Source organism: Vulpes vulpes, chromosome 7, assembly GCF_048418805.1.
Source record: "Vulpes vulpes isolate BD-2025 chromosome 7, VulVul3, whole genome shotgun sequence".
NCBI lineage: Eukaryota > Metazoa > Chordata > Mammalia > Carnivora > Canidae > Vulpes > Vulpes vulpes.
Genome location: NC_132786.1, coordinates 7433015 through 7453971, shown reverse-complemented (window position 1 = coordinate 7453971; position 20957 = coordinate 7433015). Strand labels below are relative to the sequence as shown.

At 41.3% G+C, this 20957-nt stretch overlaps 1 protein-coding gene across 1 annotated transcript in view; it reads left to right on the top strand.

Moving 5' to 3' along the window:
- MGAM2 (maltase-glucoamylase 2 (putative)) overlaps positions 1–20957 on the top strand; it is an 83712-nt gene that overhangs the window by 28039 nt on the left and 34716 nt on the right. The window contains exons 14-27 of the mRNA XM_072762843.1: positions 392–509; positions 3675–3846; positions 4355–4471; positions 7730–7884; positions 8019–8103; positions 9196–9252; positions 10174–10298; positions 10867–10955; positions 11764–11810; positions 14375–14542; positions 15697–15852; positions 17017–17238; positions 19061–19215; positions 20280–20448. Of these exons, the coding sequence (XP_072618944.1) occupies positions 392–509; positions 3675–3846; positions 4355–4471; positions 7730–7884; positions 8019–8103; positions 9196–9252; positions 10174–10298; positions 10867–10955; positions 11764–11810; positions 14375–14542; positions 15697–15852; positions 17017–17238; positions 19061–19215; positions 20280–20448 (1835 nt within the window). The remainder of the gene's footprint in view (positions 1–391; positions 510–3674; positions 3847–4354; positions 4472–7729; positions 7885–8018; positions 8104–9195; positions 9253–10173; positions 10299–10866; positions 10956–11763; positions 11811–14374; positions 14543–15696; positions 15853–17016; positions 17239–19060; positions 19216–20279; positions 20449–20957) is intronic.

The window sequence follows — 20957 nt, the reverse complement described above, 5'->3', positions numbered from 1 at the left end:
TATTTCCTTCTCACTGCCTCTCGTATCTGTCCCTTATACACTCAAATCTTCTCAATCAAGTATATGTAGAGAAATGTGTGTACTTTATTTATATTTCATCTCAGGCCAACTTCCCGTTGCTCTGAGCTCATTTCTCAGCTGCCTCTACATGGCCCCACGTTCTGTGAGCATTGAGGGAACACACATTAGTTTAGACCATCTACCTCAGAGAGAGGGGCTTAGTGTGCTGCTAGGATGTAGCACTTAGGATAGAATTTAAAATCTGGAGAGGATTTTGTCAGGTGGCGATTGGGTGGGAAGGTACAATAACCAGGAAGCCAACAATTGGGTGGTTATTGCGTTAGAGCTGATTGATGGTGAAGTGCCTCATGGGTGGTTATTTCCCTCACAGAAATTCTGGACCGCTCGCTTTTTGCCGGAACCCTCTGCATGGATGCAGAACTTTCCTGGGGTCTTCACTATGATGTCCACAGCTTGTATGGCTACTCCATGGCAAAAGCTACACACTCGTAAGCACTTGGTTTTCCCACGAATTTCAGTGTGGGGGAGGCGGGAGGCAGACGGTGTTGCCTATCTTCCATAAGTATGTTTTTCAAATATGTTTTATGGTTATAAGGACCTACAACTCAGATCTTATGGGCTACTTAAGAGCTCTTCTCATAGGGCCCTTTGATTCCTTTGTGAAGTTAGTTTTGATTGGCTTTTGACTAAGGGACTTCCTTAGATCCTAGTAGGTGGTTATGTGCAAGGTAAATAGAGGCCCCAGTCAGAAGCCATCCTGTGTGTAAGTCCTATTACCAAATGTTGTCGTGGTTCCTACACTAGGGTTGCTTGATTGGGCAAATAAAAATATAGGACCCTGTTAGATTTGTGCTGGACAGACTTATGCTAAAGATTATCCATTGTTTAAACGAAATTCAAGTTTGCCTGAGGGTCCCATATGTTTACCTGGCAGTGCTATATGGCTTCTCTCCCCACTGCCTGCAGTTCTGCTGCCTGCAAATATACGCTTAGGTTAAAGCCTCTTCAGATGTTCTCTCTGGAAACCTTCCTATTGGTTCTAGGAAAAGATTACGTACCTTTTTTGTGCTCCTTATTGTATTACAATATGCTCAATATGCAAAAATCCTGTGTGATAACTTTCAGATAATCCACCTTCCCTTTTTTTTTTTTTTCTTGCTGGACTGCAAGATTTTGAGGGCAAAGTCATCTCTGTAACTTTACCTGAGGGATAGCATGTGTACTAAAGTGTGTGTTGCTTCCCTGCCTGGCCCGAGGGAGAGAAGTCAGGAAGGGCCTGCTGGAGGCCTGGTGAGTTTGAGGCAGGTACTGCCCCTGTTTTGTTCTCCAGCACCGTTTTGTCCTCCTGACTTTGTATTATGTGGGATTATCCAGGTGAGAGAAAAATCCTTGTCTGATAAATGCAAAAGTTTGAATTTCAATGAAAGAAAAGCTTCAGTATGAAGCACACGCATTTCTGGTGCTGTCAAGCCTCTCTTTTCTGACCTCTGACTCTCTCCCTCTACTTTTCCTGGGAAATAAACTAGAAGAATAGGACTCAATTTCCTCATCTTTGATTGCTTGGATTGCTGTTTCCCACAGTTCCTTCTTGTTCCAATCTATTTTGACCCTAAGATGCTTCTATCAAAGAATGGGAGGTAGGCAGGAGAGTGGCTACATGCCTGCAGTGAGAAAGAATGAGCAGGGGGAGAGAAGAGAGTTGCACATTGCTTTATTGCCAGTGTCTCCATGCAATAAAAGTGCTTAAGATTGTGATGAGGTTGGTTAATATATTCTAATGGCTATGATTAGTAGTTAAAAGATAACTATGATGGAGAAGATTAAGTGCCCTTCTGAGTTCTCTGGGTCAGGCCAAATAACCTAAGTTCCTGGAGAATGGTGGCGATAAGTGAACTTGGCCTTTGGATAGGAGGCAGAGTGGTGAAAACAAAACAAAACAAAACAAAACAGGATGCTTTTGTTCAGGGGGATCTGAACATCAGCGACATTTAAGCCGTAGATCTGATGAATATTTGGCTCAGTCTTCCTGGAAGTATCGTTTGGGGACAGTGGTTACTGGTCTACCCCAAGAAGGAGCTTCTCCTCCCTCTCAGCTGGAAGTAGAAAGACCAGATCCCCTCAGATATCAGGACTTAGGATAAGCCAGCCAATTCTGATGGACGGAAAAGAGAGACTTGAGTATCTCTGAAAAAGATTGTTCCTCAGGGCTGGAAAACACAGAGGTATCTAATCTAATCCAAGGTTGGCCTTTAGATAACCTGTAACCTCAGATAACTTTATCCCTGTTTCGGTTTCACTCTGTATAACCTGAATGTGTTTCTTTCATGATCGATAATTGAAGAGTGCCAGAAGCCCTCTAGCCAGTGGTAATAAAAGCAAAGTACCTGCTTGTCAAGATCAAAGTAGACATGAGGGTAGGAGTTGAAGAATGAGCGTTCGCCTTTATGTTACCCTTATTTTTTGGCTGTTAAGTTGTTAGAATAGAGGATTTCACTCTTTCAAGTCCATCTTCTATTTCAGAATTTTCTCCCATTTGCCACTATACATCATTGTGCATTTATAGACTCCCCATAAGGTAGTCCTCAGGAATATGAAGTGGGGGAGCATTGGTGGCTGTGACTGTCTGTGCAGAATTGCCCAGGGCCTGGTGATATGCTTATCTCAGACCATGGACTGAAAGGAAAGATAGAAGGGCTCAAAGTGATTGTGGCCAGGTATCACCATCCCAGAGTTATGATTTTGTTTAATTTCAGATTGCTAAAGGAACGTATGAACTATTTAGCATGGAAGCAGAAGGGAGGGAGAGGCATTTCAGGAAAATGCCTATGCAAAAGAGTGTTCAGAATAAAAGCTAGGAAAATCTCTTACATCTAACTGTGTTATCCCACCTCATGAGATCCTCCATCCCAAAGTAATTATCTTTTTGAATCCCATGTTTTCCATCCCTTTGCTTTCTCTTTTATAGTCTTATTTGATATGTGATTTTTATATGTTGTACAATGAAAATAATATTTTATATTTTAATTGCATTTAACTTTATAAAGAGTATCATATGTCATCTTTTCAGACTCACTCATTTAAAATTATTATTATTTTGTGTAGATTAAGATTTCCTAACATTGAGAATGGCTAATACTAAGTTCTAAAGCTTTAGAGGAACCCACCTGCCTAGAGCCCAGCTGGTATACAAACTGTCCTCATAAGCCAGCAGGGGTCACAGAGCTCCAACGTGAGCTGGTATAGAGCTAAACAGGTTTATAAAGGGGCAGCAAGACATGGACACAAGGGACACTGGAAAAGATTTGTCTGGAGGGAGAAGATGGGGTCAATAACTCAAGACACAGCTCCAGTATTATCAACCAAAAGAACCAAAGCACAACCAGATCCAGCGAGATAAAGAGACCATAATCAAAAGGACAGGAACCCAGAGACATCTCCTTGGGGGTTGGACTATAAGTCTTATATGAAGTCTGATGCCTTATTCAGAAGTAGGAAAGAAGCTCTTAAAAGTGCTAGACTAGTTTGCTCACCTAGTTTATTGATGCCCTGATGTTTTTTCTGTTTGGCTAGAAGGCCTATTGTCTCCTTGGGTACAAGTGAGTCCTGGACATTCAGAGCTCACTTCATCTTCAATCGATTGTATCCCTTTTCAGGGCCATGGAGAATATCTTCCCCGGAAAAAATAACTTCATCTTATCCCGCTCTACTTTTGCTGGATCTGGCAAATTTGCTGGACATTGGTTGGGGGATAATGCCGCCACATGGGATGATCTCCGATGGTCCATCCCAAGTATCCTTGAGTTCAACCTATTTGGTATCCCCATGGTGAGTTTTACTTTCAACCAAAGAACCTTAACCTTTTGTCCTTTGGCATTCTTTCCTTTGTTAGTCTTTGAGATGTCTGATGACCAAGAAGTATATGTCTCCTTGCGGTATGTATTAGAGAATCCATTTTTAAATGTGGCATGAACTGTCTTTTGAAGATAGAAAGGTAAAACTTTATCATTGGGTAGTCATCCATGGAATCTCTGAAGTCAGCATGGAAACACCATAAGTAAAATACGTTAGCATCACAGAAAATTTCCATTAGCGAAGCATCAGTGAATAGCAAAGTATGAAATGGGGAACTGAACGCTGAGATTAGTTCTTGGAAGCTGATTCATGATGCACATTTGCTGCTTTCTTCCATTTGGCTGAGGCCGGCTTTGAAAGCCTGGGACCTCTGTCAGCATGGAATGACGGAAATTAGGTATTTTCCCCCTTACCACATAGGTATAGAGTCAGCACTTTCTCCACTATCACTTACCACTCTGTATATGTGCTAATTCTCCAGGTAGGTGCCAACATCTGCGGTTATACAAAAAACGTCACAGAGGAGCTCTGCACAAGATGGATGCAGCTTGGAGCATTTTATCCACTCTCAAGGAATCACAATGGACCTGAGTTCAGGGTAAGGTCCCCAAGAGAGGCAACAGAAATTTCTTGGGTTGTCTTATCTACTTGTTCTCAAAAAGAATTAAAAAAAAATCCTATAGTTTGGCTATTAGTGTAGAAAGAAAAATAGATAAATTTTTGGTCATATACCTAAAGAGCAAGAGTATTGGGATAAAGGTGCATGGGAAGTTCATACATATTGGATGATTTTATTGTGATTGATATTGATTTTTTTTAAAACTCACCAATGAAGGTGAGAAGGTTGTTAGAGTTTCTGTGGTGCTGCTATCCATTGCTTCTGTTACCTCCTTATATAAGACGGGACAATTAGAGTCCACTGGTATTTTATCTCAAACAATACAAGGGAAGCCAATTCTAGATTTGGAGGAGCAAGGAGGGATAGTTTAGGGAGTGGCAGGCCAGTGATCTGAAGATTTTTTTTTCACCTTGTTACAAGGTGAAAAATTCATCCTATCTTTCTATGAATAATTTGGGAGACCCTGTCCCCCACTCACTACTTTTCACCCTTTTGTCCTTTTCTATCCAAAAATCATGTTTTTGATGGGTGAATACATAGAAGTGAGCTCAGAGCCCCTGTTAAGGAGATGTTTAGGACGATGGCAAGAGCAAGTAAGGTGGAATGCCCTTTATTTTAATGTAATCTGCACTTGGAGTATTTCAAAATTGAGTAGGTTAGTTCTTACTAGGATCAACAGAATAACTTACTAATGATTATTTTAGGACCCATTCTTGACTTGTCTGATGATATGTCTCTAACCTGGGAAAAGATTCATGGCCAAATCATCAAAGAATTTTATCCCAGGATAAAATCTGTTTGCGATCTAGAGAGAGAGGAGTTATTTCTGAACTTCGAAGCAGCTGGCTGGGAGGAAGGCAGGTTGCCTTCCTCATGAGATGGCTTGGAAGAAGATAAATAAGAGTGCTCAGATCACTTAGTCTACTAAGCCATAGTGCTTGTTTTCCTGTCCTTCCTTTAGTCCTATGCAATAGAATGATAATGAGTGTCACACATTAAGTTTAAATGTAAATTTAAAAAGTAAAAAGAAACAGGGACACCTGGGTGGCTCAGTGGTTTAGCACCTGCCTTTGGCCCAGGGCATGATCCTGGAGTCCCGGGATCGAGTCCCACATCAGGCTCCCTGCATGGAGACTGCTTCTCCCTCTGCCTATGTCTCTGCCTCTCTCTCTCTCTGTCTCCCACGAATAAATAAATAAAATTTAAAAAAAAAAAAAAAGAAACAGGAGCAATCATGTGAAGTATATTTTATGTAACTCAATATGTCCATAACATTATCATTTCAACCTGAGTTTATTTTTTAAAGATATTTATTTATTTATTTATTTATTTATTTATTTATTTATGAGAGATATATAGAGAGAAGCAGAGACACAGAGGGAGAAGCAGGCTCCATGCAGGGAACCTGATGCAGGACTCGATCCCGGGACTCCAGGATCACGCCCTGGGCCAAAGGCAGGCACTAAACTGCTGAGCCACCCAGGGATCTCCTCAACCTGTGTTGAATATAAAATATTGTCAAATAGATATTTTATATTCTTTTCTCTCTATTAAGTCTTCAAAATTCAAGAGCATTTTTAAAAAAGATTTTATTTATTTTTTCATGAGATACACAGAGAGAGGGAGAGACAGAGACACAGGCAGAGGGAGAAGCAGGCTGCATGCAGGGAGCTTGATGTGGGACTTGATCCAGGACTCCAGGATCACGCCCTGGGCCGAAGGCAGGTGTTAAACTCCTGAGCCACCCAGGGATCCCCTCAAGAGCATTTTACACTCATTGTACATCTCAGTTTAAGTGCTAAGTTTTCAACAGTAGGAGTGCAATGAACCAAAACAATAAAGTTATAGTTAATGGGAACATATTTTAAAATATTTTATTTATTTTTATTCTTTATTTTATTTAAAAATATTTATTTAAAAATATTCAGTTTTTAGGATTATTTTTAAATTCACTAAAGTCAAGTAAAATTAAAGTTCAGTTCCTCAGTCTTCCTAACTACATCTCAGGTGTTCAAAAGCTCCATGTGGCATGTGGCCACCATGGTGGACAGTGCAGCTCTATACCTTCTTGGTTGGAGACCAGAGTGATGGAGGCTTTGGAGTATTATTTTTCATTGGTGTTTGGCCTCAGGGTTTTCATGAGCCCTACACTGGGGGTGTGGAGTGGTCTCCTGCAATAGACTGCTCTACTTTCTAATCCCCTTGAAGGGAGGAAATGAGCATCTTTAGGAACAAAAGAAAGGAATAAATTTAGGTAATTTTCTCTAAAATTCAGCCTCAGTAATACAGTAAAGGATGATGGATCTCAATATGACATACATTATCTTTCATATCTTAGAAATTGCAAGGAAAATGAACTAAATAAGTCTCCTCATTAATGGAAAATTTCTGTTTGTGGGTCCTAAGAAAATTAGATTTACCTTCTAAAGGGGTCTGTCTTTGCTCTTGGATAAAGTCATGATTTCTTTGCACAATGTGTTTTGAAGAAAAAAATAGAAGTCACTGTCTTTGGGGTAGAGAAAGGAAAACAAATATTGGTGGTGAAAATGTTACAGACAGAACTAGATGTAAATTTTAATATTGCAGATTCATAAAATTGCATGGAAAGGAAAAGATGGATTATAGATCATGGTGGTAGGCAATGGAGAAACATGATACATAACAATAATTTAGATCAGCTAAGAAGGGAACAGGGCCTCTATAACCCCTTTATCTCCATGACAACCTCCTAACTTTTTTTTTTAAGTATTTATTTATTTTGAGAGAGAGAGAGAGAGAGAGAGAGAGAGAGAGAGAGAGAGAAAGTGTGCATGTGAGGGGCAGAGGGAGCGGGAGAGAGTCCCAAATGGACTCCGTGCTGAGTTCTGAGCCCCTGGGATCTTGACCTGAGCTGAAACCAAGAGTCTGATGCTTAACTGACTGCACCACCGGGGTGGCCCTCTCTATGAACTTCTGTATGTATCCCCCTTGAGGCTACCACAGACCGAGATCAGAAGACACATGTCAAATATAAACTCCCCCCTCTGCTTTTACCTTGGGAGAATCATGGAATCTTTTGTCCTATGTTTCATCTATAAAATAAAGAAACAGTACCAAGGTCCTTTTAGCTTTGGAAATGTTCTGATATCATCCAAGTTGAAGAACATGGCTACTTTCATCTGGGAAAGCTTCTTTCATAAGGGAACAAACTTTTAAAACATGATGGAAATCTCTAATATTTGTTTCATTTTCTTCTAGGACCAGGATCCCGCTGCCTTTGGTGAACACTCTCTGCTGCTGAAATCCTCCAGACATTACCTGAACATCCGCTACACCCTGCTGCCCTACCTCTACACCCTTTTCTACCGAGCTCACACCCGGGGGGATACTGTAGCAAGGCCACTGGTCCATGAGTGAGTTTCTTGACCCACAAAGAATCTCTTTCAGATCATTAATTTCACTTGCCTTGTTAGTGGTAACAAGGTTAGTCCACCTAGTGTGCTGTTGCCCTGTACTGGGGGCTTCATCTCCCTTTTCTGTTTTCCAGATTCTATCAGGACCCAGCTACATGGGATGTGCATGAGCAGTTCTTATGGGGGCCTGGACTCCTCATCACCCCTGTTTTATATGAGGTGTGTTTATAATCCAAACAATGGGGTTGGAATATCACACTTGTCCCCGTGGCTCTATAGCTGAGTAAGCTAAGTCTGGAGTATCTATGACTGCATTTAAATATAAATAAATGAATGAGAGAGAGAGAGAGAGAAAGAGAGAGATCGATCATGAAAGTTTGCAAATTAGAAAAATTAATACTTGGTCCTCCTGCCCCACCAAGCAAAACAATTTATATTTTGCAAAATTACCTTAAGGCTTGCTTTCTTAAGCATATGACCATGGACTGACAGACTTTAAATGCCTTGTAAGTCTGGGCTGGCCATCTGTCTGTGCTTCCTTTTTTTTTTTTTTTTTAAGATTTTATTTTTTTATTCATAGAGACAGAGAGAGAGGCAGAGAAAGAAGCAGGCATCATACAGAGAGCCTGACGTGGGACTCAGTCCAGGGTCTCCAGGATCACGCCCTGAGCTGCAGGCGGCACTAAACCGCTGTGCCACCGGGGCTGCCCTGTGCTTCCTTTTAACCAGAGGACATGTGTTCTTGAGGTTGGGCTGGGAAAAGAGAAGATGTGGGAGAGAGGTCTGGGCAAGGGAGAGAGGTCTGGGCAAGGGAAGGGTGTTACTCTCTTCCCTTCAGATATGAAGGACCACACATACTCTCCCAAAGTGCGAGTGGGGAAGTGTGGGGGAGGGATCAGGGTTATGCTGCTCACTTTATAAACATGAGAGATCACCAATGTTCTCATGTCAAAGGCCCATCTCTTGGCAGGTGCTGTGACCAGCAGAGGTCCTGCTAGAAGGCTCTCCAGGAGACCTGGCTGTCTCAGTCTCCTCCCACTTGTTAGATTACACATGTAACACAAGTAATCTAACTTGTTAGATTACACAGTGAATCAACTTTCTCTACTTCTCTTAGAAAGTTCAGGACCCTCAAAACAAAACAAATTTAATTTCTAGGCACAGCTATGCTTTGGGTACCCATATTTGTACCTGTAGAATGGGATGGTCCCAACCATCTCAGGATTGTGCAGATGAGCATGTGCAACCACACATGAGGTATGTAAACTATAAGGGGCATGCTGATGTTGCTCAGTATCGGTATTTCCCTAGGGTGTGGACCTAGTGAAAGCATACATACCGGACGCCATCTGGTACGACTACGAGACCGTAAGTAGGGCAGCCTGCTTGGATCAGAGACCAGCCCCTGGCAGAGGGCAATTCTAAGGCAGGAGTCCTGGGATCTTGGGGTAGGATGATAGCACAAGATTTTACATTTGGTTGATAGAGGGCAATTTTCTATGAGGAAGGCCCTTCTAGATGTACTATGAAATAATTTGAATAACTGGGGTAGGTTTAGGGCACTTTTCACTGTATCAACCTGGGTACTGTGAAGCTCTGATACCCTAGTGAATGAAAGCTCAGTTGTGAAAGAGTCACTGCACTGTGTAACCCAAATAATACAAACCACTGAGTCTCAGATCTGCTACCTATTTCAATTATGCCTTGGGAAACCCTTTGTTTTGGGGAGTCTCTGCTTTTTTTTCTTTCCTTTCCTCTTTCTTTCTTTCTTTCTTTCTTTCTTTCTTTCTTTCTTTCTTTTTCTTTCCTTTCTTCTTTCTTTCTTTCTTTCTTTCTTTCTTTCTTTCTTTCTTTCTTCTTTCTTTCTTTCTCTCTTTCTTTTTTTTTTTCAAGTTTTTATTTAAATTCCAGTTAGTTGGAATACAGTGTAATGTTAGTTTCAGGAGTAAAATTTAGTGATTCATCACTTACATATAACACCCGGTGCTCATCACAAACAGGTGCCCTCCTTCATGTCCATTACCCTTTTAAGACATCCCTCACCTACCTCCCCTCCAGCAACCTTCTGTGTATTCTCTATGGTTAAGAGTCTATTTTCTGGTTTGCCTCTCTCTTTCCCCCCACCCTCCTCAGTTCATCTGTTTGTTTCTTAAATTCCACATGTGAGTGAAATCATACAGTCTTTCTCTCACTGACTTATTTCAAATGAGGCAACTGAACTAGAGGATCTGCATGGTCCCTCCTACTCTAACAGTCCATTATCTGCTCTGTTGTCCTTCTGTTGGTTAGGGGGTAGCCATGCAGTGGAGGAAACAATCAGTGGAGATGCAGCTGCCACTTGATAGGATAGGACTTCACCTCCGAGGAGGCTTCATATTTCCCACCCAGCAACCCAGCACAACCACAGAAATCAGGTAAGTGATTTCACACTCTTCTAAGGTGTGACTATTCTGATGCTTCAAGGGGGGCATGTTAAGGGACAGACAAATGGACACTAAAAGTGGACAGATCAAGGAAAAACATCTCTAGTCAATAATCACTCTCCCTTCCTTTCAAGGTCAGCCCCAAAGTGGCACCTTCATGTTCATTTAGCGGGTAAGGTAGCCTCAGTTCCTTCACATGTCTAGAGTCTTTCACTTGGAAATTGAATCAGACTTTAAGAACAGCTAAGACAATCATTTGTGAGGATTTCCCTATGGCCAGAAACTGTCTTCAAGGAGATTCCCTTGAGTTAAATAGGAGGTGAGAGTTATCACATGGAAGCAAACATAGCTTCTAAGGTCAAGAGCCAGGAAGTTCAGGTGCAGACCCCAGCACTATTACTACCAGATGTGTTGTCATGGGCAATGTACTCTCTGTGTTGCTGCTTATCACTAGCAAGCTGGGGATGACAATAGTTTGTCCCTGAGGCATGAAAGGGGCTGGTTGAACAAAGTTCTATGTCTTCTTCATTCTCTGAAATTGAGAGATGCTGTTTTACAGTCGGAAGAATTCCCTGGGACTCATTGTTGCCTTGGACTATAAGAGAGAAGCACAGGGAGAGCTGTACTGGGATGATGGTGTATCTAAAGGTAGGATTCCCTGTGGTGCCCTCCCTGGAGTTCTCAGTGAAAAGTAATCATTACAAGCTGTCCAGTATGGCACTAACTCTGTTATCATCGATGCTTATTTCTTTAAGTTTAGAATCAATTCATCCTAAAGGTTCGGTTAGCCAAGTATGATGCATTAAAATTGACTTCAGATGAGCAACTCATATATTATTGACTACCAAAGCGACCCACATTATTGGGTTTAGTTTAATTACTCTCTTTTTTGGGTCTCTCTACCAATACCAAATAATACCTTTTGTTAATCGATTTGTAAAATACTGCTTTGGTTACTATTGAAGAGGAAGTACCTAATTGGTATCGTGTGCTTTTCCACTATAAGATTCTCATGGAAGTAACTGCCATAAGTTTGTGATCTGTGATTATATAAAAATCCTGCCCTGTGTAGAATTAGCATTTATTAATATTTGTTGGCTACTTATCATTGTGCTGTATGCAATACATATTATTGCGCAGGGGATATAAATTGAGTAAGATGTAGGCATTGCCCCTGAGGAACTCTTGATCCGGCAGGATAGATACAATGTGCATGTGGATGACTATACGTACAAGTCATGATGTTTTAAGTGCCAGCAAAATGGTGCCACGAAGTGCCACAGGCGATCAGAGGGTGAAGCAGTTAGGTTTGGCTGAAGCAGTCCAGGAAACTTGTTGGGAGATTTGACAAAAATGGGCAGAACCTGGATAAGCAGAGATAGAGAAGGGAAAAGCATGACCTCAAGGCTCCTCAACTTCCTATAATAATGAGTCCTCCTCTATTTTCCTCTTTTAGATACTGTAACTGAAAAGTATATTCTGTATAATTTTTCTGTCACCTCGGTAAGTACTATTTTTGAGGAACACACAGTGTACATTCTTTTCTGTGATGCCTTTTTGAGTTTTTGGTTTGCTATGATGCTTGGTCATTTGGAACAGGACCACTCATCATGGTCTTGTGGCCGTGATGGTCCCAGAAAAAATGAGAGTTTTTAATCTATGTTAGATATCTAAGCCTATCAAAAATCAGTATGACTTCAGTGAAGAAATTGGGGAGCTCTTTGGAAAAAAAATTCATTGTCTCTGAGTTTGATATGAGTCCTGGCTTCTGGGATGTGTCCTGGGAGGATGGTGTGTGTGTGTGTGTGTGTGTGTGTGTGTGTGTGTTCCCACGCAAGTGTATATGGGATGTGGGTAGGGGTGATGAGTGGTATGGGGCCTTTCGGAGGTTCTCCCATAACGGCCTTCTTTTCCAGCCCCCAAGCTTGGCCTTGGACACAGGTATTAAGTGGTGGTGTTGAGAGGTTGGGAGATACCAAAAACTATAGATGATCACTTGCCTCGTCTCTGTCTCCCAAAGGGACTAACAGGAAGGAAAGCAGTAATGCTAGCAGCGGATGTGAGAATTCTAATCTGATTTTCTTGGAAGTCTGATTATGTGTGAGCGAAGATTTCTTTTGTGGGGGATCTCTTTCCTTTATTCTGCCTTTCTTTTAAGAAAGAACAAAAAATAAGAAAGCATTTTTTTAATTATCCTTTTAATTTTGAGATAATTCTAGAGCCTCATGTAGTTGTAAGAAATAATACTGAGAGCCCCGTTGTCCCCTTCACCCCATTTCTCCTCATGGAAACATCTTGTCCTTTCAAGAATGTTATGTGGATAGAATCATACAGCATGTAAGCTTGGAACTGGCTTCTCTTTCACTCAGCAAAATTCTCTCAAAATTCATCCAAGTTGTGGCATATGAAAAGCCTATTCCTTCTTGTTGCTGAGGAGCATTCCAAGATATAGATGTTTGTTTAATCAGTCACTTAATCAAGAGTATCTGGGTTTTTTCCAGTCGTAGCTATTACAAATAAAGCTACTTTGAACATTTATGGACAGGTTGTCATTTGTCTGAGGTAGACACCCAAGAGCCAGTTGCTGGGTCTTACAGGAGTTGAATGTTTCATTTTGTGAGGAACTGCCAAGCTGGTTTTCAGAGTGGCCAGACCATTTTGCATTCCCACCCAGTTTCTCTGCATCGTAATCAGCATTTATGTTGTCACATTTTTAAAATCTTAGCCATTCTGATAAGGGTATAATGACATATTATTGTGGTTTCAGTTAGTATTTCTCTGATATCTAATGATGTTGACCATCTTTTCATTTGCCTCCATGTATATTCTCTTAGGTGAAATGTCTCTCTAGTTCTTTTGGCCATTTTTTCATTGACTATTTTTGGCTGATTTCTCTGTTCAGTTTTCAGAATTCTTTATACATTCTAGAGAGGAGTTCTTTGTTGGATCCATGGTTTGTAAAGATTTCCTATCCGCCTGTAGACATGTCTTTTCATTCTTTCAACAGAGTCTTCCACAGAGCAGAGGTTTTACATTTTGATGGGTCTAATTTAACATTTTTTTTTCTTTTGTGGATTGTGCTTTTTGGTGTCCACTGTAAAACTCTTTCTATCGATAGAACTTGAATATTTTCCCCTATTTTTTCCCTAAAAATTTTAGTTTTACCTTTTGCATTTAAGTCTGTGATCTGCTTTGAGTTAACTTTTACACACAGTGTGACATTTGGGTACAAATTCGACTTTTGGCTTCAGGATGGCCAACTATCCCAGCACCATTTGTTGAAAAGATTCTCTTTTCTCCACTACAGTACTTTTGCACCTTTGCAAAAAATCATTTGGGCACACTTGTGGGTCACCTAATCTTTTTAAACATCAAAATGTCCCCCCCCCCCTTTTTTTTCTTCAGTCTTCAGTTCCACCTTGGCCAGAGCTCAACTTCATCACCTTTGAACTGTGGTTCCCTGGGAAGGTTGTCTGCTTCCCCTGGGCTTCAGTCTTCTCATCTGAAGAATGGGCTCATTGTAGCTTCAGCCTCATAGCTTGCTGTCAGAATGGAGTGAGATGCTGAGCACCGTGCCTGGCACAGAGCAAACGTTCATAAATTTTAGTTCCTATTCTTATTATCATTAAAATAAAAAGGAAAAACAGTATTTGGGCCATTCTCTCTCTCTCTCTCTCTCTCTCTCTGTGTGTGTGTGTGTGTGTGTGTGTGTCTTCATCTTTTTCTGCCAATAGGCTAATGTGGGTGCTGGTGTCTTTTTGTTCGTTTTATGAGCACCCATCTTGCTCACTTGGAAATTCTGTGATGTCAGGAATGTACTTCCTGAGCAATAGAATAAATAAATAACCAGTGAATCGAGCAAACATGAAATGTTACTGTAAGATTGAAGACCATTAAAAGTCTGGATGAACAAATTCCCTGGGGACGATCACCACATACCAATTAGTGCTTCAGAGATAAAGGACATACCTTGGATGTCAGAAAGAAAGATGTTGATGGTATTTGGTGATGTACCCAATTTCTAAACAGATGCTTTTGTGTATGTGTGTGTGTGTGTTTTTTCCTAGAACCGGCTACAGGCAAAAATTATAAATAATACATATATGGACCCTGACAACCTCATGTTTACAGATATCATAATCCTGGGAATGGACAAGCAGCCTACTGATTTTACTGTCTTACTTAGTAATTCTCCTACCCCCGTTTCAAATGTTAACTACAATGTTTCATCAAAGGTAGGAGACTGTTCCATCCTTGCAGAGCCCTTGTCAAAAGCCCTGGCCTAAGATTCTGACAGCCAGCTCTCTCTTGCTCTTTTGACTTTGGGCAGTTACAGAGATAGCTGGCTTGCTGCAAAATCTACCATACTACAGGGCCGTTGCAGCAGGAGAATCACGCGTGCTAAGCATGGACTCTGAAGCTTTGCTTGCATCAAAACGTTGAAGGGGACAGTGGGAGTTGAGACCCTGAGGGAAGGTAGATTTAAAACTAGACCTACTGATCCCAGATGTGATAGAGTGTAAATATGATTCAGTACATTGGCCTAGTTCAGGAGAGTATTTACATGTTTGTCCTCTCATTTAAGCTAAAGACTCTCTTTGTCTGAGACACAATTGACACACTACTTTGATACCATTACAGAAAAGGAGAGTTGAATAGGACTCGAGGAGTAATCCAGTTCTGCTCTCATCGAATGAGTCCCTTGCATGCTAATCTTTAACAAAAGGTTCCAATTGTTAGTTGAATATTTCAAGCACTGGGAAATTCACCATTTCTTAGGGCAGGTCCCTTTCATTTTTGAAGGTACAATGAGCAAAAAATTAAGAGCCTGGTTGCCAATCTTAGCTCTGCCGTCACCTAGCTATGAGATCTTGGGCAAAGCATTAAATCTCTCTAAACCTCAGTTTTCTGTTTTGTAAAATGAAATTTCCATATAATTTGCAGCATAGGATTACCTTCTAGGATCGATGGAGATAATGCATATGAAGTGATTATCACAGTGCTTGGCCCGTATAAATGCTCAGTAAAGTTTAACTATTGTTATTACTGCCATCATTATTACAATGTGTGAGCAGCACACCCAGAGGGCGATAAGTCTGACAAAGACAGCCCTACCTGTGATCCTTACTCCTTAACTTGATGGGAGCCCTTCCCATTCAATATTCCACAGTGATTTCATGAGGTGAGAAAGGTCAAGAATAAGCCAAGTTCATTTTCCCAACAGGGAGGTCAAAAGCCCCAAAGGATAAAAAATAATATTTCAAGTAACCCATGACAAAGTGGTATTGGATGAAGGGCTAGCTCACCTTCCAGATCATCAGGGAAGGACATTATTCAGGTGGTTCAACCTCGTTCTGTTTGTCACGTGGCTTCTTTTCTTCTTCCTCAGGTAGTGAAGATCAGTGATCTCAAGGGACTGGTACTTGGTCGAGAATTCTCCATTGGATGGAAACTTCCAGTCAGTGACCTGGAGAAATTCAACTGCTACCCTGAGGACCCTGCTGTCTCTGAGGAGAATTGCAGGCAGCGGGGGTGCCTTTGGGAGGTAATGATCGGGCGCACATTACCACAGTGAACGGGAAGTGTCCCATGAGTAATTAGACACCTAGAAACACTTCCCAGATGTTGATGGGTTGAAGAGTAATCATCCTTCAGGAAGAAAATGACGCTTATCAACTGATAAGTTATCAGTTTATTAATAACTGATGAGTTATTTTGCTAACTCCGTATGATAGGTGTCAGTGTTTTCCTCAGATATCCTGAATCAGAAGACACTTACTGCCACTCTGGCTCTCTCTTTCCTCCAACCACAGCATTTAAAAACCCACTTTTATTTTTAACACAGCAATAATACATTGGGTATGTGTTGTACATTGAGTATTTGAAGTCATTTTTTCTTTCATATATTAGACAGCCCTTGTGGAAGGTAAGCTAGAACTATTTCTTTTATTTGAAAAATAGAATGAAAGCCAGAGAAAATAAGTAATTACCTCAAGGTCCAATGGGGGCAGTGAGGCCACTACACTGGGAGCAGAAGCCTGCCTGAAGATTCCAGTCTCCAGAGCAGGCTTCCTGTTGACCCTTCCCTGCCACCCAGTGGAGGAGGCCAATGAGCATGTGTTTTTTAAATGGATGTATTCATTTTGTTGGCACTGTCATAGCAAAGTACCACAAACTAGGTGACTTAGAACAACAGAAATTTATTATCTCAGTGTTCTGGGAGCTAGGAGTCTGAGATCAAGGCATCAGCAGAGTTGGTTTCTTCTAAGAAAAGGGAGAGAGAATCTGTCCCAGACTTTTCTCCTAAATTCTGGTGGTTCTCTGGCACTCTTTGGTCTTCCTTGGCTTATAAAAATATTGCCTGATCTCCACCTTCATCCTCACATGGGGTTCTCATAGGGTGCAAGTCTATCTCTGTGCCCAAATTTCCCCTTTTAATAAGGACACCGGTCATATTGGGTTAGGCTGATCCCAATGATCTCATTTAACCTGATCATCTGTTAAGACCCTATTTCCAAATAAGGTCACTTTCCAACTCAGCTCTAAACGGATTCCAGGGTGGGACTTCACATCTTTTGGGGAACATAATTCAAGCCGTGATAACGGGCATGGTGTAAGAGACTTAGTCTGTGTGAACCAATTTCTTTAGGAATCAGACCCTTGAAGTGCAGTGTTAGAGGCTGATGGAGAGTTTCTCCTCTTGTTCCAGTCCACAACTCTTCCTGGTGTACCCACCTGTTACTACGATACCATCCCCAGCTACGCCGCCAGTAACATTCAATACCTGCCTACGGGCATCACCACAGAGCTTGCCTACTTGGGAGCCCCCAACTCAGCCCGAGCAGCCTCGGCATCTGGCTCTCTCTCTGCAACGGTCAGCTTCCTCCAGTTGAGCGTGATCTACCACACAGAAAACATGCTGCAGTTCAAGGTAATTGCCAAGGTGGTGTAGGTTCTGATCCTCAACATGGAATTCTTACAGCTCCGGGTGGATGAAAGTCATTGAAACACCGTTGTGTCCAATCCCTCATTTTATAGATAAAGGCAACACAGCCCAGAGAGGTCAAGATCAGAGACTTAGGAGCATGGTAGAGCCAGGATGTGACCTTGGACCCACCAGGGTTGTGGATGGCCTGCACTATCAAGTTGCTCAGTCAGCAGTGTCCTCAAAGAACCCCTTCTTAGCCCTGTGAAAAATGTGTCTGCTACGTGGAAAACTCACACAAGTGGCATTAATTCACTTCTGATGTTAGAGTTATTTCTCTAGCAGTGGTTCTTAAACTTCAGAGAGCATCAGAATCATCCACAAGTCTTGGTAAAGCTCAGATTTCTAGGTCTCAGCCCCAGAGTTTCCAGCCTGAGAGTCCACAATCCTAACCTGCTTCCATGTGACGCTGATGCTACGGGTCAAGGGGCCATACTTTGAGACCCACAGCTCTGCTCTGAGGGAAGTACAACGTGAACCACATAGATTTTCTAATAGCCACACTCCTAAGAATGTATTTGAAAAAAAAATCAAGTGCAATTCACGTTAATAGCATTTTATTTAACCGAGATGCTGAAATATTACCTCACCATGTAATCCAAACACATTTTTTGAGATATTTTAGAATCTTTTATTCATACAAACTGTTTAAATTTTGGTGTGTAGTTTGCACTTATTGTGAGTCTCAATTCAGATTAGCACCTTTCAAGTCTTTAATGGCCACAAGTGGCTGGTGGGTCCGATGCTGGGTGAATTATAGACAGAGACTACGCCAGGTGGAGCTGCCTCACCAGGTCATCTTTATGTGTCCAAATAAGGAGATCTCAGGGAATGATTTCCAAAGCCAGTCACTCCCCAACAGGGACAAGCAGGCTTCTCTTGTTAGGGCTTGGGATGACTAGCAGAAGGGGGTTTTAATATCATAATGAAGCTGAGGTAACTGTGCCACACTTTCTGATTCATCTACGAAGGCCTCTCCTCAAGTGTTTCTTTTCCTGTTCTAGAAATTCCTTAGTTAAGTTTCTAAAAGTTGAAACTGACAGGCAGAAGCTTCTAGGAGTCTCCTGAGTTCAGGGCATCAATCTTGAGTTCAGGAGGTTACAGGGCCTCACCAGTGACAATACCACCTTGGACAACTCAGCCCTAAACATTGCTTTTCACACTGTAATGTTGGAGGAATCACCCGGGCTCTTGTGAAAATGAAGATTCAGATTCAGGAGGTGGAGGGGTGGGGGAGTCTGAGATTCTGCATTCCTCACAAGCCTCCAGGTTATACTGCTGCTTTTGGTCTGAGAAACACAATTTTGAGAAGCAAGGCTATGGACAAAACTTGTCTTAAGCATCTGGAGGCTCAACCAGTAAGAACTGAGTCCATATAAAAACTCAGTTCTCTAATTTCTGATATATACATACATGCTCAAACATAACATTACATATTTAATTGCATGTACATATTCATAAACATACACATAAACATACATGCAGTTATTCTATCCATGAAATTCTTTACACATAATTCATAAATTATTTAGAGGAAGTGCCCTCCCTGCCTTTGAATAGGTATTTCTGAGGCATTTTGGAGTTCAGGATCCATATTGGGCACTGTAGGTGGCAGGGGCTTCATATCTATATGTTATGGGATATTTGATGCCTCCCAATATGATTCAAACTGGCCAGAAAACATGGGAACTGAATTATTTGAGCTGGCAGGAGGCATTTTGGCTCTAATATTATTCCATCAGAAAGTCTCCTTCTCTCTCTTTGTTAGATCTTTGATCCCACAAACAAAAGGTACGAGGTCCCAGTGCCTCTGAACACCCCTCCTTCTCCATCTGGCTCTCCTGAAAACCGTCTGTATGATGTCAGGATTCAGAACAATCCTTTTGGGATCCAGATTCTACGAAAAAACTCCAGCACTGTAATGTAAGTATTATTTACTTAGTTCTCATTAAAGTGGTTCTAGATCTAATTATGGTGATTCTAATTAATGTGCATGAAATATTAATCTTAGAGACAATATAAGTGTGTGTGTGTGTGTGTGTGTGTGTGCACGTGTTTAACAGGGAGCAGATCTATTGCTCCATTTTCTACTAGTCACTAACTCAACAAGAAAAATTAATCAGAGGCTTAAAATAAGTGTTGCTTGATTTCAGAAAAAGAAAAATGCATGTTCTACTCATTGCTCTTGTTAAGTAGAGCAGAAGAAAACTCTTTTTAATAAGTGTGATAGATAACCTAGGATAGAAATCAGCTCTATATACTCTCATTACAAAATAACAGAAGATTCAGAGAGAGGGAAAACTTTACTAAGGAAAGAGAAACAGCTTCTTACAATCGTTGCTTCTATCGGTGCTGTAGACTTAAAGCCTTTTCACAATGTTAAATGTGAAAAGAGTTGTCATTTCTCATCCCTTGTCCTGCTGCCAAATGGAATGAAGTGAAGGTCTGGATTTTGCTTGGGGCTGCAGTTCCCCATACATGTAAAAACCATCACCTGTACATGCACCTATGGACAGCTTTTGGCTCTCTTTGACTGTGTGTTTGACTTTGTTCAGTTGCCTTCTTTGCTAAGAATTCCTTTGGCCCATCCAGAAAAGCCATTCTGAGAACTTCGCACTTTTCTGTTGGGAAATTTGCTTAGACCTTCACTTATTCACTTGTTCACTTATTCATGCACGTATTCAAACTAATACTCCAGGCAATGAAAACTAAAGAGATGAGTGAGACATAGTCCTTGCCTACAAGGAGCCCATGACCCAGAAAATGCGATCTCAGCCTTGCAGACCACAGAATAAAAATGCAAAGACAACACGTTGGCAGTGAGTCATGGCCATTGGTACAAGCTGTGTCCTCTCACAGTATTTGAACCTGGATCCAGTGGTGCATTCCTTTAGGAGGCTTCAGAATCAAGTAGAATTCCCCTCTGTGCCCTGTGCTTGCTCTGGCCAATGATCAGTGTAGTGCGGAGATATGCCTTTGTGTTGCAGTTGGGATTCTCAGCTCCCTGGCTTCACCTTCAACGACATGTTCCTCTCCATTTCTACTCGCCTCCCCTCTCAGTACATATATGGCTTTGGGGAGACGGAGCACACAGCTTTCAGAAGAGATATGAACTGGACCATGTGGGGAATGTTTGCTCGTGATGAGCCACCAGCGGTAAGCACAGAAAAATAAGATTCTCAATCATTTTCTCCCTGTGTAAATTTATCTTAATCTGTATGTACATATATAGCACCCTATTAATCAGCTTCACCTTATATTGATAAATTCTGTTCTCAGATGAAATAAGCCACAGGTTATACTCTTCTGTTCCTAGAAGACAGACATATTTTTCCCCCGTGGACTATTTTACTTCAAAACTTTTATTTAGTATATTCTATGTGTCAGGTACATGTCTTAATTAATAAAATGCTGTCTGTTCTCCAGAGGCTTACGAGCTAGTGAGAGAGAGATGCAGAAGTAATGATAATCCAGAATAATCAGGAATATATTAGAAGTATGTAATAATAAATGAGGAGGGCTTGGAGGGGGATGTCACCGAATTTTTTTACTTGGGTGGAAGGGAAGATTAAGGAAGATTTTATAAAGGATGTGACATTGTGCTGAATCTTTAATATTGAGTAGAAACTTGCTGTTTGGGTTATGACATAGAAACAACTTTTTGG